This window comes from Capra hircus, chromosome 12, assembly GCF_001704415.2.
Source record: "Capra hircus breed San Clemente chromosome 12, ASM170441v1, whole genome shotgun sequence".
NCBI classification, from domain to species: Eukaryota; Metazoa; Chordata; class Mammalia; order Artiodactyla; family Bovidae; genus Capra; species Capra hircus.
In genome coordinates this window covers 56,829,243-56,848,614 of record NC_030819.1, presented here as the reverse complement: position 1 = coordinate 56,848,614, position 19,372 = coordinate 56,829,243, and the positions used below count along the sequence as shown (strand labels likewise).

General features: G+C 47.1%; 1 protein-coding gene across 1 annotated transcript in view; it reads right to left on the bottom strand.

The window, feature by feature from the left end:
- The window catches only part of LOC102187959 (WD repeat-containing protein 49-like), a 92,998-nt gene that overhangs the window by 27,084 nt on the left and 46,542 nt on the right, over window positions 1-19,372 (bottom strand). The window contains 4 exon segments of the mRNA XM_018056308.1: window positions 451-553; window positions 2,484-2,635; window positions 8,288-8,393; window positions 10,946-11,080. Of these exon segments, the coding sequence (XP_017911797.1) occupies window positions 451-553; window positions 2,484-2,635; window positions 8,288-8,393; window positions 10,946-11,080 (496 nt within the window).

Genomic DNA, 19,372 nt, shown 5'->3' with positions numbered 1-19,372 from the left:
CAAGGAGCAATGATTACTGATTATGGCCCCTCCTGTGGGCCAGCCATGTGCTGGTCCTCCAGGAGGGGGCCAGCGGGGTCCTCATGAGCCCTGGTGAGAGGGGAAGTAGACGGCAAGCTCTGAACCCTCATTCTCAGACTAGAGTTGCAGTGGGTTAGGGGTACATTGATCATCCTATACCACACAAGAGCATTGCCATGAAGTCTTAACCATTCCATAGGACCAGACAGACCGTCCTTCCAAATAGCTCACACTGTAAACCCCTGCAGAATCTGTGGGCTCCTCCGTCCCTGTGAGCATTCACAGAAGAGTGTCCAAACACTACAGGTGGTCAGCAGAGCAGACTCGAACCTCTCATTTTCACTTCTAGAGACAGATTGCCCCGTGAAGTTGAGGACAGTGGGGCCGCGCTTGCAAGCACATCTAAAGAGACTAATGCTTGACACTTACAGATGCTTCTGAACAGCTGACCACCTGCCTGAATGTGGGGTTGTCCCGGCAGCATACCCCGGACTCCTTGTGGGAAACCACTGAGTGAGGCTCGTGGGGACAGCTTGTTCATGAAAAGCAGAGAGAGAGAGAAAGAGGATGAAAACTTGAATCAAGGGCACAACGTGCAGACCCGGGACGAAACGTCGACTACTTTGATTAAGAGGATGGTCTTGAGCTCAGATGATGGGTCTGTGACCTTGGGCAAGTCACTTAGCTGCTCAAAACTCTACTTTTATGATCTATTAAATAGGGTTGACGGTATCTACTTTAAAGCATTGTTTTGAGGATTAAATGAGAAACCGTATATATAGTCATCCCTCAGTATCTGAGGGGGGGATTGGTTTGAGGACCCCCAAGAACACCAAAATCCACAGGTTCTTGAGTCCCTTATGTAAAATGGCATAAAATTTGCATATAACCCATGTGCATTCTTTTATACACTTTAAAACACCTCCAAATTACTTATAAAAACCAATGCAATTTAAATGCTACGTATATAGTTGCCACATGTGGCAAATTCAACTTTGGGGGTCCTTTTGCTTTTTGGAAACTTCTGGAATTAAAATAATTTTTTTCTTCCATCTCCAGTTGGTTGAATGTGCTGATGCAGCACCCATGGACAAAGAGGGCCGGCGTGATGTCCTTAGCCCAGGACCTCACGTAACCTGATGGGTCTGCAATGAGGAGCAGCCACTAACCGTGAGAACTGACGCCATGTCTCCTTGATGGGGCAAGAAGGAGTGTGACTTCATGAAACTGCAAGGTGGACCTTCTTCCCTATTAACGCACATCTTCCCGCAAACAAACTGTATCATCCCATTCTGAGTCCCCAAGCCTGAATGGCAGTGCTTTTCCCTCACAGCAGGGACAAGGCCAGGCCAGATCCTGGGAGGCCCTGCAGAGTGCCTCCCACTGGCACCCATGGGCACAGGGATCGCCTGTGTCCTTGGACTTCACCTCTTGAGCCACCCAATCCTTTTGCACTCATCGCCTCATCTGTAAAATGGAATCCCTTATAGAAACTTTGTGAGGAAAAAGTGTGGGGAAGGAGGTAAAAGGCTGGCATGCAGTGGACGCTGAAGAACCGAACGTTGGTCACCAGCCTTCACTCTCCTCAGTGCCCTGCGATGGTCAGCCCCAAGCCGGGGCCACTCACAGAGATTCGGGGGACCCGAAACCTCAGACTTAGTGCTGGAAGAGTCTCAGTGTGGGCAAAGCAGGGCTTGGCATAAGGACGATTAGAACTTTGGGGAGCAGAGTCTCCACACGTCACAGATGAGACCGCAGGAGGCTTTTGGCCGACCAGGTCAACATCACAAGCTCCCCAGAGATGGAGCAGGGACCAGCAGACAGTATCTGGCATTCAAGTGTTGGTGCTAGAGCAGAGGCTATTTTTGCTGTGAGCTGGAATTTTAGACACTGCTCCAAAAAAATCAACCCAGCAGGCTGTTTGTTCCACACGGCAATACCATGTAGAACAAACAGCAGGTGGACTGAGAGATGCTCCCGTGTTTCAGCTGGTTGTTTTGGCCTCTTGAGTGAAGAGCCTGCCTTCCAGGCCTGGCTGGAGTGATGACCGGGCAGTGCCCTCTGTGTCTTCGAGTGGCTGCCCTGCTTGAGGGACGGGGGTTTCGGGTGTGGGCACTGCAGGACCGTGGGACTACAAGTAGGCTGATGCCTTAGGACTGAGTAAGCAGCCCTGGGGTTTGCAGGACAGTTTCCTATGGGGGTGGGCTGATGGGTGGAATAGGCTCAAGGGGTGGATTTCAGTCTTCAGGATGATATAGGGAGGTGGCGTCAGAGTTACCAGTGGGCATGTTAGGGAGAGCTCACCAGATATACACTGTGCTCTAGGGTTTGGGGCGTACAGCCGGGGGCTCCCACAGAGTCCTTAGCTCTGGACTGTTAGGCAGAAGGTCCTATGCAGCTGCGCTGAGCTCTGCCGGACCTTCTGAGAGCTGACTGCCAGGGCCCAGAGGACACCCTCCTACCTCAGCCTCAGGTGCAGGAGTGCTAGGATATCAGTGGCCACATACAGGGCTCTGGGACTGGGGAGGTAGAGGCAGGCCCCGGGCTCACCCCGAATGCCGCTGGCTTTGGAGGAGGCAGTGAACAAGCAGCTGTTGGTCTCCAGATCCCAGATCTGAGGACGAAATGAGAAAAAAGTGATCAGAGCTCTTGACTAGCCTGTTTTGCTGGGTTTCCAAAGCTGTCACCTTTTGGGGGATCTCTCAGGCTTATGCAAAGTTCACGCATTGCCCCTTCTCACACACCCCCAAAGGAAAAGCAGTTGTCTAAGGAAACAGGAAGTGGGGACCGAGGTCCTGAGCCCTTCTGCCAGGATGAAGCTGCCCGGCAACTGCAGCTAAACTCCCCAGAGTTGAGCTCTACTTTCCTACCAGGAGATGCTTCTCTTCCATAGACACAGCTTCCTCGGTGGGAGCTCACACTTTGGGTCTGATCTGTGGCTCAGAGCTACTGCTGCACCCAAGATATGCCCCCATTTCTTCCTATTGGTCCTTAAAACCCATCCCTGGAGGACACAGGCAAGAAACCTCAGGGTAACTATTGGAGGAGAGCGTAACCCCCCGTCCCTGGGTTGGAATCCCAGCTGTACAGCCTAATCACTATGTGGTGTTGGACAAATAACTACATTTTCTTTCCCTCAGTTTCTTTATCTGTAAAATGGGGAGAATAATAGTAGCATTTGCCTTATAGAATTGTTTTAAGGAATCTAAACATTTAATAAAAGATGGAGTGCTAGAAAATGGTATTACATGGCTGCTGCTGCTACTGCTAAGTCGCTTCAGTCGTGTCTGACTCTGTGCCACCCCATAGATGGCAGCCCACCAGGCTCCGCCACCCCTGGGATTCTCCAGGCAAGAACACTGGAGTGGGTTGCCATTTCCTTCTCCAATGCATGAAAGTGAAACGTGAAAGTGAAGTCGCTCAGTTGTGTCCGACTCTTCGCGACCCCATGGACAGCAGCCCACCAGGCTCCTCTGACCATGAGATTTGCCAGGCAAGAGTACTGGAGCGGGGTGCCATTGCCTTCCCCATTATATGGCTAGAATACTACTAATATCGTTCATAATAGTTTTGGGCTAATTTTTTTTTTTTTTTTTTGCCTGCAGTGTGTGGCACATGGGATCTTGGTTCCCTGACTAGGGATTGAACTATCATCTCCTGCAATGGAAACACAGAGTCTTAATGGCTGGACTGCCAGCAAAGTCCTGACAGCTCTGTTCTTGAAGGGAGAAAAAGTGCCCCTCACCAGAAGCACTGGTGCTGGATTGTTACAATAGACAGAAATAAACTTACATTGTTTCAACCTATGGAAAATAGGGGTTTATCTGTTACAGCCGCAAGCCTTACCTTAACTGACACACCATGCTATCTTCCTTCCAAGAAATAGCTTTCTTTCCACCCTAATTCTTGTTGACATAAAACAGCTCTGTTTGTGGTGTGCAATATTAAATGCACAAAAAATAACAAGTGAAAATGGAAATCTGAATCAGTCACTTTGCTCTTCTTTAGAGAATGCCAGAAACTAGCAGACTCCTAAAACATTTTGTGGGTCCCCATGGTTTACAGACATGAAATATTTGGGCTAAAAAAAAATCATCCAAAGAATGAAGACTATCTGATCAGGCATGCTAGAAATTTAGCTGTTTGCTTCCTAGTTGATTAGTTTTTATTTGATAGGAATAATATATTCTGAAATAAATTACACACCCTATTTCCAAGATAGGATTTCAATATATTTTAAACACACTTTGGGAAGTGATTCAATATGCCTGAATCATCACAGGCAAGATGCTAATCTTGTCATCATAAGTTTAGATTGGAAGAAAATGGAGAGGCGCTAGGAAAAGAAATAGGATGGAAGACGTGTCCTCACATACAGAAGTATGATTATCTGAAGGCGGCAAGTTTTGGAAAAAAAAAAAAGTGAATTAAAAATATGATACCTCTAACTTTGTGGCCCTGAAGAATGCCTTTGGATGACTTTGATTTTCAAAATAAATAAAAAACTAAAGTCCATAAATCTTACCATTTTAATCAGTTTTTCTTGGAGGACTGAATTGAGTTTGGGGCCTGGTTGTATCCCTGACTGTGATCTCAACACCTAATTTTATATAAATATGCTCTTCATTGCCATGAGATGGACTCTAAGCTCACTACACAGGATCCATGCGGGACCCCACAAACAGTAAAATCCCAGAGTGTCACAGGGCCCCCGTTCTCAGTCTTTAGGGCTTTTCTCTCTTTTGCCCGCTTTGGCTCCCTTTATGAGACTTCCCTGATGGTTCAGCAGGTAAAAAACTTGCCTGCAGTGTAGGAGACACAGGAGATTTGGGTTTGATCCCCGGGCCAGAGGATTCCCCTGGAGAAGGAAATGGCAACCCACTCCAGTACTCTTGCCTGAAAAATCCCATGCACAGAGGAGCCTGGCAGGCTGTAGTCCCAAGAGTCACCAAGAGTTGGACGCAACTAAGCGCACAAGCATTCTCCCTTTATGATCTCATATACTCCATGGTTTAAAATTCCATCTAAATGCTGATTCCCAAATTTGTATCTCCAGCCCTGACATCTCCCCTCTCTCAGGACGACTCTCTCCAGCACATCCACAACTGGGCTCCTGACATTATGCTCCTCTCACCCACCACCTTCCTCATCAAAGACCTAAAACCTTGGTGTCATCCTTGACTCCTCACTCCCCCTCTTCTTTAAAAACAAAAAAAAAGAAAATCACAGCTTTCAGTTCAGTTCAGTTCAGTCGCTCAGTCGTGTCCGAATCTTTGCGACCCCATGAATTGCAGCACGCCAGGCCTCCCTGTCCATCACCAACTTCCGGAGTTCACTCAGAGTCGCGTCCATTGAGTCCGTGATGCCATCCAGCCATCTCATCCTTGGTCGTCCCCTTCTCCTCCTGCCCCCAATCCCTCCCAGCATCACAGTCTTTTCCAATGAGTCAACTCTTCACATGAGGTGGCCAAAGTACTGGAGCTTCAGCTTTAGCATCATTCCCTCCAAAGAAATCCCAGGGCTGATCTCCTTCAGAATGGACTGGTTGGATCTCCTTGCAGTCCAAGGGACTCTCAAGAGTCTTCTCCAACACCACAGTTCAAAAGCATCAATTCTTCGGCGCTCAGCCTTCTTCACAGTCCAATTCTCACATCCATACATGACCACAGGAAAAACCATAGCCTTGACTAGACGGACCTTAGTCGGCAAAGTAATGTCTCTGCTTTTGAATATAGTATCTAGGTTGGTCATAACTTTTCTTCCAATCACAGCTTTATTGACATTTAATCCACATACTACAAAATTTACATTTTAAAGCATACAATTCAATGGTTTTTGGCATATTCACAGAGTTGTGCAACCATTGACACGAATTTCAAAAAATTTTCATTCCTCCAAAAGGAAACCCCATACCCATTAATTGCTGCCCCCTATTCCCACCTCACCCCACCCCGTGACAGGCACTAAGCTCATTTCTGTCTCTGAATTTGCCTACTCTGGACATTTCATATAAACGGAATTACACAGTACACAGCCCTCTGTGACTGGCTTTCACTTAACACTTAGAGCTTCTCATGTTTTCTGTGTTGTATCATATGATAGTGCTTCATTTCTATTTTCTGTTGCTGAATAATGCCCCATTGTATGGCTGATCAGATTTTGTTTATCCATTCCTTGGTTCGTGGACAGTTGGTTTATTTCTACTCTTTGGCTGTCATGAATGCTGCTATGAATATGTAAGTATTTTTGTGAACAGATGTTTTCGGTTCTCTTGGGTATAAACCCAGGAGTGGAAATGCTAGGTCATATGTTAACTTTCTGGTTAGCATTTAAAGAAGTACCAAAATGTTTTCCAAAGTGGCTGTACCATTTAAATTCCTACCAGCAATCCACAAAGGTTCCAATTTCTCTACTTCTTTGCCAACATTTGTTATCATCTATCTTTTAATGTTAGCCATCCTAATGGGCGTGGTTTGAATTTTCATAGTGATTAATGATGTTGAGCATCTTGTCCTGTGTTTACTGGCCGTTTGAATATTTTCTTTAAAGGTCTTTCTGTCCAAGTCCTTTGCCCATTTAAAAATAAGCTATTTGTGCTTTTAGTGCTGAGCACTGAGTTCTTTGTATTCTAGGTGCAAGTCCCTCATCAGATATGTGGTTTGCAGGTATTTTGTCTCATCCTGTAGGCTGTCTAATCACTTTCTTAATATTGTCCTTTAAAGCACGAGTTTTTATTTTTGAGGAAATCAACTCATTTTTTCCTTTAGTCTCTTATGCTTTTGATGCCATATCTAAGAAATCATTGCCTAGACCAAGGTCACGAAGATTTGGTCCCATGTTTTCTTCTATGAGTTTGGTAGGTGTAGCTCTTTTTACAGTTAGGTCTATGATCCGTTTTGAGTTAACCTTTTTGTACAGTGTGAAGTAAGAGATTTAAGTCCAAAATCAAGGCATGGAAAGATTTGGATTCTTCAATGGCCTTTCTCCTGGGCTTGCAGAAGACCATCTTCCTGCTGTGTCCTTGCAAGGTTGCCTCTCAGTCTAAGTGTCCTGATTTCCTCTTCTTATAAGGACATCAGTCGTACTAGATTAGGGCCCACCAACATGACCTCATTTAACCTTCAGTATTGCTTTGTAGGGGCTTCCCTGGGGCTCAGTGGTCAGGAATCTGCCAGCCAGTGCAGGGGATGCAAGAGACTTGGGTTCAATCCCTGGGTTGGGAAGATCCCCTGGAGAAGGAAATGGTGACCCACTCCAGTATTCTTGCCTGAGAAATCCCGTAGACAGAGGAGCCTGGCGGGCTATAGTCCATGGGGTTTCAAAAGAATTGGACATGACTTAGTGACTAAGCAAAAACCCAGCAATTTCTTTATAGGCCTTATCTGTAAAAACAACCATATTCTAAAGTACTGGGAGTTAACACTTTGACATATGAATTTTGAAGAGACACAGTTCAGCTCAGTGTCTATCAATCATTTATTATGTGAGGGGTCAGTGAGCTGGTTTATATATCTGCAGTGAATATGATCTCTGTCCTGAGGGTCCAGCAACTCATATTGCTCTAAACACCCATCCTCTGGCCCTGTGACAGTCCAGAAAAGAAGGTGGATGAGCCATGGAAATTTGTCATATTTACTGGAAAAGCATATGAGGTGATGGATGAAACAAATCAGTGAGGTTTTTCTTCTTTTTTATTTAAAAAAATAGCGTATTCCAGAGATAACAGAGTGACTGGTCTTTAGAGGCAGACAGGACCCTGGGTATAAAAAGAGGTATGAAGGCAAACAAACTGAAGGTAGGGATGTTGCTACCTCTGCCAGGGCCAGAAAGGTTTAAATTCTAAGCCTTGGAGAGAGCGTTTCAGAAAGGGCCCACTTGCTCTCTGTGTACTGCAAGATAAGATGACCACCTCTAGAGGCAAAGGACTGCTGACTCTTGTCCCCATTCTGTCCCCAGCTCCCCCTCTCCATCCCCAACCTGCATTCTCACAAGGAATCTCTGGATGGAGTGTAAGCAGAGGGCTCAGTGCTATAACGTTTACTCATCCCAACAAAACAGCAGGTATAGAAAGTTCTCGGAAAGGCTGCCCTTCCCCTGCTTGCCTATTCTTCCTTTCAAAAGCAGATCCATGGAAGCAAGTGTCATCTGAGTATCTGCTAATCAGAGGCCCCAAAGGCTCCAGAGAGAGGAATGAAAACATGAAAGGAACACCTTCTCTGTCTGAAACCGCACTGGATAACACATCAAAACATAACAGGGCAAAGACCTCAATGGTGTTGTGGGTGGACATGGAAAATATCTTGTTATCCTCAGCAGACACATGGATGTAAATCACTGGAGCTGTGTGGCTTCTCAGCATACCTGTTGGTTTTCTAGAATGGAAAAATAACAGATGAACACCAGGCAGTTCTAGCTGAGGCTTCTAAATAAAAATGCAAGACTAAACTTGGCCCGGATCTGGCAGCTCTATTCAGCCTGAGGAGGGTTATGTCTCCCTCTGAAACAACGTGCGTATATATCTTGTGTGATAAAAGGAGTGAAGCAGATAATATGCAGTTACAGCAACACAACTCGGTATGAGACGAAGCCCTGCGCTTTGTTTCTCCCGGGGCTGACAATATCGCTATAAAAGGAATAAGCTCGGAAGAGCATAGGGTGCGGTTGGAAGAGACTCCACGCAGGTTTTGCTTTATGCAGTATTCAGATCTGGCGTGAATGTCTTTCTAATAAGAGTTTAAGGAGTTCTGAGGGATAGCAGGGCCCTGAAGGGCGCAGGGCTGTGTGTGCTGTGGGAGGGTGAGTGGTAAGGAGAAGGGATGCTGGTCTGAGGTTGACGGGGAGAGAACAGTGTCTTTTTCTAACCACATCACTGGGAAGTAAGCAAATTTTTCTCAGTCTTCTGATAAACAGGAGGCTAAGGTAATAGAAGTGGGTAGAAAAATCATGTTTCTTTTTTCCTTCCTTCCTCCTTCCTTCCATTTCTTTCCTTCTTATTAGCAACAGACATTGGACTGAATGCTCTACATGGATGGTCTCATTTGCGATCTGTACTGCTAATCTACAGAAGACTCCCAAGAGCCCCGTGGGCAGCAAGGAGATCAAACCAGTCAATCCTGAAGGAAATCAACCCTGAATATTCATTGGAAGGACTGATGCTGAAGCTGCAATACTTTGACCACTTGATGCGAAGAGCCGATTCATTGGAAAAGACCTTGATGCTGGGAAAGCTGGAAGGCAGGAGCAGAAGGGGACGACAGAAGATGAGATGGTTAGATGGCATCACCAACTCAATGGACATGAGTTTGAGCAAATTATGGGAGACAGTGTGGGGCAGGGAAGCCTAGTGGGCAACAGTCCATGGGATTGCAGTCCATGTGACTTAGCTGACTGAACAACAACTGCTGCTACTGCTACTAATCCAGGAGTGGATAGTCTTGTTATTTCTGAAGAGGGACTGGAGGCTGCAGCCCTTGCTCAGGATCATTCAGCTAGAAAGGGACTGAGGCGGCACAGAGGCCGGATCCGTGAACTCACTGCCTTGGAGCACCGCCCAGCAGCTGAGGGGGCAGGGGTCACCTGGCAGGCCTCACTGATGTCTGTGCAGAGGCTCAGCAGTAACCTAGGCTTTCTGTAGGTGACTGGTTCTTACTCCAAACTCCATATCAACTCCCCATTTTCCTCCTCTCCTTCCTTCTTCAACACTTGTCAACAGAAATGACATAGCTTTTAGCAACCAAATTGCATTTGAATCCTGATTCTGCCATTCAGTTCAGTTCAGTTCAGCTCAGTCGCTCAGTCATGTCCGCAGCTCAGTCGCTCAGTCGTGTCCGACTCTTTGCGACCTCATGAATCGCAGCACGCCAGGGCTCCCTGTCCATCACCAACTCCCGGAGTTCACTCAGACTCACGTCCATAGAGTCAGTGATGCCATCCAGCCATCTCATCTTCTGTCGTCCCCTTCTCCTCCTGCCCCCAATCCCTCCCAGCATCAGAGTCTTTTCCAATGAATCAACTCTTCGCATGAGGTGGCCAAAGCATTGGAGTTTCAGCTTTAGCATCAGTCCTTCCAAAGAAATCCGAAGGTTACCCAAAATTACTTAGCTCCTCTGACCTTCAGTTTCTTCCTTGGTAAATGGAGTTGATGTGAGGATTAGAGAATGAATATGGGGCAAAGTGCCCGGTACCAGGTAGGTGCTCAGTAAAGTGACAGTTTCTGTTATTTTCAAGGAAGCATTTCTGAGACTCATTCTGCAGGGACCCACATGAAGGTCAGGGGGGCACTCTCAGGAGTGTGATAATTACACACTGAAGGGGCGATGGCAACAGGCTTCCCTTCTGATTAAACAGTTTGCTACCGTGGCTACCTCAGTTCCGGGCTTTCCGGAAGAATCCCTGGAAAATGGGGAGTTGATATGGGGTTTGGAGTAAGAACCAGTCACCCACAGAAAGAATCCCTATTTTCTTAGGTCAATTCTGCTATATTTCAGGGGTGGTGGAGTCCTTAAATTAGATGGGGCTATACAACTCCAGCAGAGAAGTGAGGGTAAGCTTAGGGCCACCTGAGTGAGGGACACAGAAAGGACACTGATCGCAGATCAAGTGTTTAACCTAATTGTTCTCTACAACTGCTCATCATTCATTGTAGGGAAGACAGCAATCTGATCAAAGAAAATCTTTCCAGTTGTGAGTGAATGGTTCTACACGATCTCCGTGTCTTTGGAAGCTATTTGCATTTTAAATAAGTTGTTTATTAACCCCCCAAAATGACTTTGTAATAGCCACAAGCAGAGATTTCCTGGGTTGCGTGTCTGGGAGATCACTTTTGGACAGGGGCTCTTAAAGGGGAATCTTAGTGATCCTCAATCCTGCTCTCCTGTACTTATGAGGTCAAGGGCACCCTTGGCTGGAGAGAGTGAAAACTTACCCAGGCAGATAAGGATTCCAGACTCTAATTATCCGATGCATTCCACCTGTCAACAGTAAGTTCTTTCCCTTGCAGAACGTAAATGCCTTGACTCCTTTGTGGATGCAGAAAACCGTTTGATCACATTCTGCTCGCCTTTGGGGCAAACCAAGGAATGCTTGGTCTTTTCTTGCTTTGACATTTTCCCCAACATCCTTTATTTCTTTCATCTTTTGCTCGACATTTGTTGTTCCCAGAGTGCACCCTAAAAATATTCACAGAAAAGCAAAACAGTTTCTCAACAAGATCAGTCAATTTTTGGACAAGTTTCTAATTTTTAAAGATCTCAGGTTCATTTTCAGTGATGACAGTGTTTTCTTCTTTTTTACCCCAGGTGTTAAACCATAGATAGTCTGAAGAATGAAAATGATATTGTAAAAAAAGCAAGGTTTCCCCAAATCTCTACTGAGTGCCAGGCATTGGGCCAGAGCCACCTCACACATGACCTTGTTTGAGCCTCGAAGAAACTCAGTGGGGTAAGCACCTTTACCGCTACCTTATGGGTGAGGAAACACACACAGAGAGGTTAAACGCTTGTCATCAAGAAAACACTCGAACCAAGGAAGCACCATCTGACTCCTAGATCAGGGCCTCCAGGTTTCATTAACTAATCAGCCAACTTCATTTATAACTATTCTGACAGATATTTGAGTCAAATGACTCAAATGACTTTTGGGCTTATGAATCCACAGAATAGAATAAAACAGTAGCGTCACACAGAAGCGTCACACAGAAATGATCAAGGGCCTTCCTGCAGGCTTCAGACGTTGGTTTTGAGACAGGCTGGGACCTAGTGCCCTTGACTAGAGTCCTTGCATCTAGATAAAAGTCTCCTCGAGCAACAAAAAATACAAGAAACTATAAGAAGCTAAAGATAACTTACATGTGTGTGTGTGCGAAGTCAGTTCATGTGTGCTAAATCACTTCAGTTGTGTCCGACTCTCTTCGATCCCATGGACTGTAGCCCACCTGGCTCCTCTGTCCATCGGATTCTCCAGGCAAGAATACTGGAGTGGGTTGCCAAGCCCTCCTCCAAGGGATCTTCCCAACCCAGGGACTGAATCCACGTCTCCTGCGGCTTCCGCATTGCAGGCAGATTTTTTATCACTGAGCCACCAGGAAAGCCCAAAATAACTACATGAAAGCCCAATCGGGGCAATTATGAACTATAAGATACAAAAAGGCCACAAACCAACCACCGTTTCTGAGGTGGGGAGAGCAAAAGTAGGGTACTATGCGTGATCCTTGCACACAGCACTACCAAGGGGGTGGGCAGGCCACCTAAGGCACCCTTCCTGCCCGGCCTGCCCATCCGTCCCCACCCTCACCATGTTTGAGGAACCAGCTTGCCCCCTCCTGGGGAGCGAGCAAGGCACCTGTGACTTGTTTTTGCTTCCTTCTGCTGTAGCACAAATTCCAATAAAGCCTTGCCTATATTCCTCATCTGGCTTCTTATCAGTTCCTATTGATTAAAGAGTCTTAGGACCCACAGTCTCACCAGAAGATGATCATGAAGGAAATCGGAAATACACTCACCAGTGCTTCTCCCGTCCACCTGCCTGGCTTCCCCCTTGACCTCCGCCTCGTCCAAGGAGCTGAAGGACCTTGGAGGATGAAGGTGGGGGAACAACTGTCTTCACCTCCCTCCCCAACCCCCTCCCGATCCCTCTACCCCCAGGTAAGAATCCTCTTTCATCATCTGTGGCTTCAGCAACTGGCTGAAGGATTATCGGTTTGGTCTGGGTCTTGTGCCTGCTAGCATGAATTACAACTCAGCTTTCTTCCAGGATTCAGGGAGAATAGCACGCTACTCAGAAAAGTTCCCTCAAGGCGATTGGAGGCTTCCACCTCCCGGGCGTGGTGCTATTGCAGCTCAGAGGACCCTCGTGAGGCAGCCCTGCCCATTTCCCCATAGAAGTGGGAAATCTCCATTTTTCACTGGATATTGCCAGAACTTAACATGTTGGTGATCAGTTTTAAAACACGCTTTAGCTCTGTCTGTGGCTGTTTCTCAGGGCCTCTGGGTTAGGGCGTGTTGTGCAAGAGAGGACGGACAGGTGTCACAGTTGAGGGAAGGGATCCCTCCTCTTTCCACTTCAAGGCTTCTCTGCTTCAGAGTCCTGTGGCTGTTCTCTGTTCCCTGAATTCCAACAGGGAAGCAGAGTCATTTCTGAACCGGGGTCTCTGACATCCCCATCATTTGAGGCTATATAACCCGAGTCCAGAGTTATCCCTGGCTGGTTTATGGACAGTGAGTTGAGCTGAAGACCCTGCCCTCCAGGGCTCCTCCCCGCAGTGGCCAAGGGCTGGGTCAGGTGGTCCCTCTGGCCCCATCCTTCCTTCCCTGGTGCAGCAGGGAAGATAAACAGCCTTGAACTTGCAGCTCTTTCATCTGCCAGGCAGAGGGGAGGGGAGGACAAGCGCTGAGTGTACATAATTAGTTCAGATGACAGCATGAGCCTGCGTTATCTGAGCACTTGAAATGTCAAAGCAATGCAGCAAACCCTCCACAAGCACCGGTTCAACACTTTCACCCCTCTTGTTGTGAGCAGAGATCTGAAACGTCTAAGCGGGTGTGTCACTTTATTTTTAATTTTTTTAAGCGAAGGGAGAGCAGCCAGTTCATTTGCATGATCTCTAGCGGTTCTTTTCCAACCAAGCCAGGAAGAGATACATGTTTAAGTGGTTGTCATGGAAACCAGAGAGCATCGCTCTCCCCCAAGGTCTGAAAGAAGGATGATGAAAAGTTTAAGCAGTCACCATGGAAACTGAGAGCGGATTCGAGGAGGGCTCAGATCTCAGCACACTAAGTTGCAGCTAGGTCTTCAGGCGCCGGGGTCCTGGTGCATTCTGGCTGTCCTGCAGCTGATAGTGTCAGGGCTGACCCACAGGCCACTTTCACAGTCATAGGCTTAGAGCATCCCGGGGGGTCAGCACTGAGGTGAGTGCGTCCTCTGCAAAGCTCAGATCCTTATTCTTCCTGTTCTGAGGTGGCCTCTCCTGCTTATCCCTCCCTGTACTCCATTCCCTTCCCTCCATCTGTTTCTTCAGTGTGGCAGGAGCCCACAGATCGGCCGTCACTAGGCGGAACCTAACGCTGCTCAGGTTTGCGTTCAGAGCCTAGCCTGGTCTGTCTATGGCCTTGACCAAGACATGTCCCCTTTCATGTTTATGAATAATGAAAACAAGCAAGCAATTCCTGCCTTCCTTCACTGCAAGGGAGCAAACGCACTTGAAAGCACTTCCTGCGCCTCACGCAGAGCCTCTGTGCCGTGTTGGTCTCTTCTGCTAAGGTTTTTCCCTCTTGCTGGAGGCGATCCTGTCTGGGGACAGCTGGCTGACCTGAAGCTGAGTTTTAAAGTTCAGGAGTATGTAAAGGGTGGTCCCTTAGGGGCTACGGAAGGGGACAGACCAGAAATAGAAGCTAGAATTGATTTGAAGGGGACTGTGGGATGGTGTGAACCATCTACTTTCTTCCTGATGGGGTTACTGTCTCATGGGACCATTTAGGGGTGGGGTGGGGTGAGTCTTGTAGCACAGTGGAAGAGTGTGTGAGTGTGTGTGGGAGTGTGTGGGCAGTGACACAGGTGTAGGACACTGTGGGGGTGTGTTGGGGGTGGGAGGGTGGGGAGAGGGGGCAGAGAGCGCAGGAGGAAACACTTGACAAGCTCGTCACTACTGACTCTTAGCTTTCCCGGTGCGTACGGCCTTGAGCACTGCTTTGGGAGAGAGATGGATTTGTTATGTACTCTGACTTCACAAAGAAATCCATTAGATAAATATTTATTGAGCACATACTTATGTGCCATGTGCTATTCTAAGTGTTTGGACAAAACAGTGAATAACACAGACAAAACTCCTGCCTTCAAGGCTCTTGTCTTCTGATGAAGACAGACCTCAAGCAACAAACATAATAGATAAACCATATAGTATATTAGGAGGTGATTAAATGCATGGAATTAATCAAGGGCAGAACAAGGTAAGAAAAATAGGGAATGCTGAGGGCAGCGACTGGGCTGTTCCATTATAATATAATGTGGACAAGATGGCCTCACTGAGAAGTCTGAGCAAAGACCTAGAAGAGCTGAGGGAGTGAGCAATGCAGGCATTTGAGGGGAAATTTTCTAGGCACAGAGAAGAAGCAGTGAAAAGATCCTAAATAAGTTCAGGGAGGTTATATGACGAGCACAGAGGGGCTGAGGGAAGGAAGTAGGAGGCCGAGCCAGAGATGTAAGGGTTGGGCTGACACACAAGGCTCTGGAGGACCTGGCTTTTACTGAGTGAGTTGGGCGCCCACTGCAGGATTTGCACAGCTCAGACTTCTCATTTTACAGGATATCTCTGGCTGATGCGTGGAGACTGCAGGGGCAGGATGGAAACAGTGGCCTAGGGAAGAGAAGTCAGTGACTTTCACGAGATGGTAGTAGTTGGGCTGGGGACAAGCGGCCAAATGCCGAGTGTATACTGAAGGTGGGATCAACAGGTCAGAATGGGTTGTGAGAGAGAGAGAGGAGTCAAGCGTGACTACTAGATTCTGGCCAGAGCAACTGGAAGCATGAACTTAGAGCCAACTGAGATAAGCTGGATGGCCTGAGGGAGATGATCTAGATTCAGGTTTGGGCTTAACTTGGTGTCTGTGAGATACCCTAGCTGGAGAGATCCTTTAGACATAGGTCCAAGGCAGCGGGAAATACCAGACTGAAATTCAGGGGGATGTGCATTTGGGATTTGATAACATCAGCAAGAGAGTGATGCAGATGAGAAAGAGAAGAGGACTGAGGATCTAATTCTGGGGCCTCCAACGCTAGGTCCTGGACGCTACATCATGGAGGGAGCAAGTAAGGGAGTCAGAGACGTCATCCAGCAAAGAGCTAGAGGGAAGGGAAACCAAGAGAGGCTGGATCTCTCAAGCCAAAACACCAGGGGATTTCCCTGGTGGTACAGTGGCTAAGACTCCACACTCCCAATGCAGAGGGCCTGGGTTCAATCCCCGGTCAGGGAACTAATCCCACATGCTTGCAACTAAGAGCCGGTGCAGCCAAGTAAATAATAAATATATTTTTTAAAGGCATACAGGAAGGAAGCTGAGTGACCCTGCAGCTTCAAGTGTTAAGAGAATAAGTGGGATGAGGACAGGTCACTGACTCAGCAACAAGAGGGGCATTGGTGGCCCTTACAAAGTTGCTTTTGGTGGCATGGCAGGGAAAAAGCCAGGCTGGAGTGGGTTTTAGAAATACTGGAAGGACAGGGAAAAGAGAGAGCAAGTAGAAACAACTCTTCCCAGGAGTTTTGCTCCAAAGGTTCGCCCGCATTCTCATCCTAGTCCCATCCCAGGCTCATCATAAATGCCCAACACACACCGAAACTCTGACAATGTGGACAGGGGATCGAGGTGAAGTAATTCTTTCTGCACGAGCGTTATCTAGGTCTCTAGAGACACTTCACACTGGTTCAGAGCTGTCAGCAACTGCAGTGGCCCCTGCTTTCCATGACGTGAGGAGGAGGAGGGGATGGACAGGGGTCTCACAGGAGAATGAGGATCTTCAGACCTGAGCTGGACAGACCCTCGTGTCCACCTTCCTTATTGAACTGGAGAGGGAACCAGGGCCTAAGGTCATAGCTCTGTGAGTGGCAGAGCTGGGGCTGGAACCCAGAGACCCTCCTTCTTTCACTGAATTTTGTTCTGCCATACAAACACTGAATTCGGAGCGGTTTCTGAAGGCTGACTTGCAGTTTTTTAAGATTCATATCCATTACTGTTCTAGAAAATCATAATTTCCTAGTTCCCAGAAAGTCTAATGAAAATTCCCAAGAAACTTCTTATAGCACATCTCTTGCTAACACTTGGGTGATTTAAATGTCAGTGAATCAGAAATTGATAAAGGGAGCTTTCCTTGAAAGATAATAGGAGTTCCAAGTCTGTGAATCAGAGGTGGATGGAGTTCCTGTCAGATTCCTGTCAAGAAGAAGCAAGAAGGTGTTTCACAGGTGGTGGAGACCTCGGACATGACTCATTACTGATTCTCCAAGATGTTCAGTGGCCACTGGGACAAGATTCTACAGGAAAGGAGGGGAAAAAAATAAAACCCCTAAGATCTCAGTTTTTGCAAAGCTCAGAAATGCTCAGGCACAGCTCAGCTGAAAGGCTTCATAAAAGAAAGACTCATCATGACGTGGGTGGCTGACTTCTGAGTTGCTGAAGATGGTGTTAAATATTTTATTCATTACAAATGCATTGCTTGGTGAAATCAGGCCCTTAAAACCCAGGAGTGGGGCCAGGGATGGATCTAGGAGGAAGAGAGAGAGAGCATTTAGGACAGTCAAGAGGGAAAGGTGAAGATCATTGCAGCAAATGAAAGGCGATCTCATGTAGAAATGCTGCTCCGGCTGCCCAGGTGTACAGGGACCCCACCCAGAGATCACAGAGATCAAAGGCGGCCTCTGCCAGCTAACACTTTCTCACCGTCCTACGGTGAATGATGAGGATTCAGAGATTTATTTTGCTCCAGGGTCACAATCTTCTTTGGAAATGTCATTGTTTTTGTTCAGTCGCTAAGTCAGTTTTGTCCTACTCTTTGCAACCCCATGAACTGCAGCATGCCAGGCTTCCCTGTCCTTTTGAAATGAGGCTGTCCCCAAACAAGTCCCAGGACCTGAGGGACAGGCCCTTACCAGTCCAACTCTAGGGAATGAAAGGTGGAACTCTGGCACTGGGGTCAGGAAAACTGAAGAAGAGGCACAATTCCACCTCTTCCAGCTAAGTGACCTGATAGGCAAACTTCTCTAAACTTAGGTATCCTCATTTGTAAAATGGGAGTGCACACAGGTGCTCACCTCCTACTGTGAAGATCAAATAATAAATACATGTGAGTGGTTCTCAACCTTGGCTGCAAATTAAAGTCACTGAGAAGTATCTAAAAAATACTGGTGCCTCAGCCACAGTCTTTGGAGAGTGCTTTTAATCTTGGCCACATATTAGAATCACTGGGAGAACTTTTAGAAGTCCCAATGTCCAGGAACTTCCTGGTAGTCAGGTGGTTAAGAATCCACCTTCCAACGCTTCACTGATAGCTCAGTTGGTAAAGAATCTGCCTGCAATGCAGGGGACCTCAGTTCAAATCCTGGGTTGGGCAGATCCTCTAGAGAAGGGATAGGCCACCCACTCCAGTATTCTTGGGCTTCCCTTGTGGCTCAGCTGGTAAAGAGTCCACCTGCAATGCGGGAGACCAGGGTTCGATCCCCTGGAGAAGGGAATGGCTACGCACTCCAGTATTCTGGCCTGGAGAATTCAGGACTATACAGCCCACAGGGCCACAAAGAGTAGGACACGACTGAGTGACTTTCACTTCACTTCCAATGCAGGGGATGTGGGTTTGATCCCTGGTTGTGAAACTAAGATCCCACATGCCTCAGGGCAACTAAAGCCTGCCTATTGCAACTGGAGAAGGCTGCATGTTGCAACTGAGATCAGCATAGCCCACCCCTGCCACAAAAGCGCCAGTGCCCAGGCTTCACCCCGGGCCAGTTAAGTCAGAATCTCTGAGGGCAAGACCTAGGTAGTAATCAGATTTGATGAAGTACCCCAGAAGAACCCTAAGACTGAGAAATAAATGTGAAAATTCTTTATAAGTTAGTAAGTGCCAAACACATGTAAGGAGTCATCACCAGTATCACCTTGACAAATTAAATATGATGACAGGGACACTGAATTAGTGGACAAGGCTTTTCAACATGCTTTCAAGAGCTTCACAAAATAAGAATGAAGTTTAACAAAGTAAGTGTGAAGAATTAAGATGATTTTCAAGTGCCAAGTTATTAGGAAAAATTATTTTAAATAGAATAAAATAGAAAAAAAATTAAGTAAAAAAATATATTATTGTGATTAAAGGATACCTCTTGGACTTGACATGTACACAAGTGCCCTGCAGCTCTTTTCAAGGGCAGACAAAAAAAGAAAAATCCCTGAACAATACCTGAGGACAAGTTACTGATTCTGTGCTTTAGTTTACTCACCTGTGAGATGAGGTTGTAGTGGGATCTACGCACAAGGTTATGATAAAGAATCTGCCTGCCGATGCAGGAGATGTAAGAAGCTTGGGTTCGATCCCTGGTCAGGAAGAGCCCCTGGAGGAGGAAATGGCACACCACTCCAGTATTCTTGCCAGGAGGATCCCTTGGGGAGAGGAGCCTGGCAGTCGGTAGCCCATGGGGTTGAAAAAAGTCGGACATGACTGAGCGTCTGAGCACTGAGCAGCGAGCACATGGTGGAGATTAAATAAAAGAATGCATGGAAGGAGCTTAGTGCGGGGCCTGGCAGTAAGTGTTCTAGTTAGAAGGCCCCAGGACCAGTCAGAGGCTGCATCTACTTCAGACCATGAGCTGGTCTCC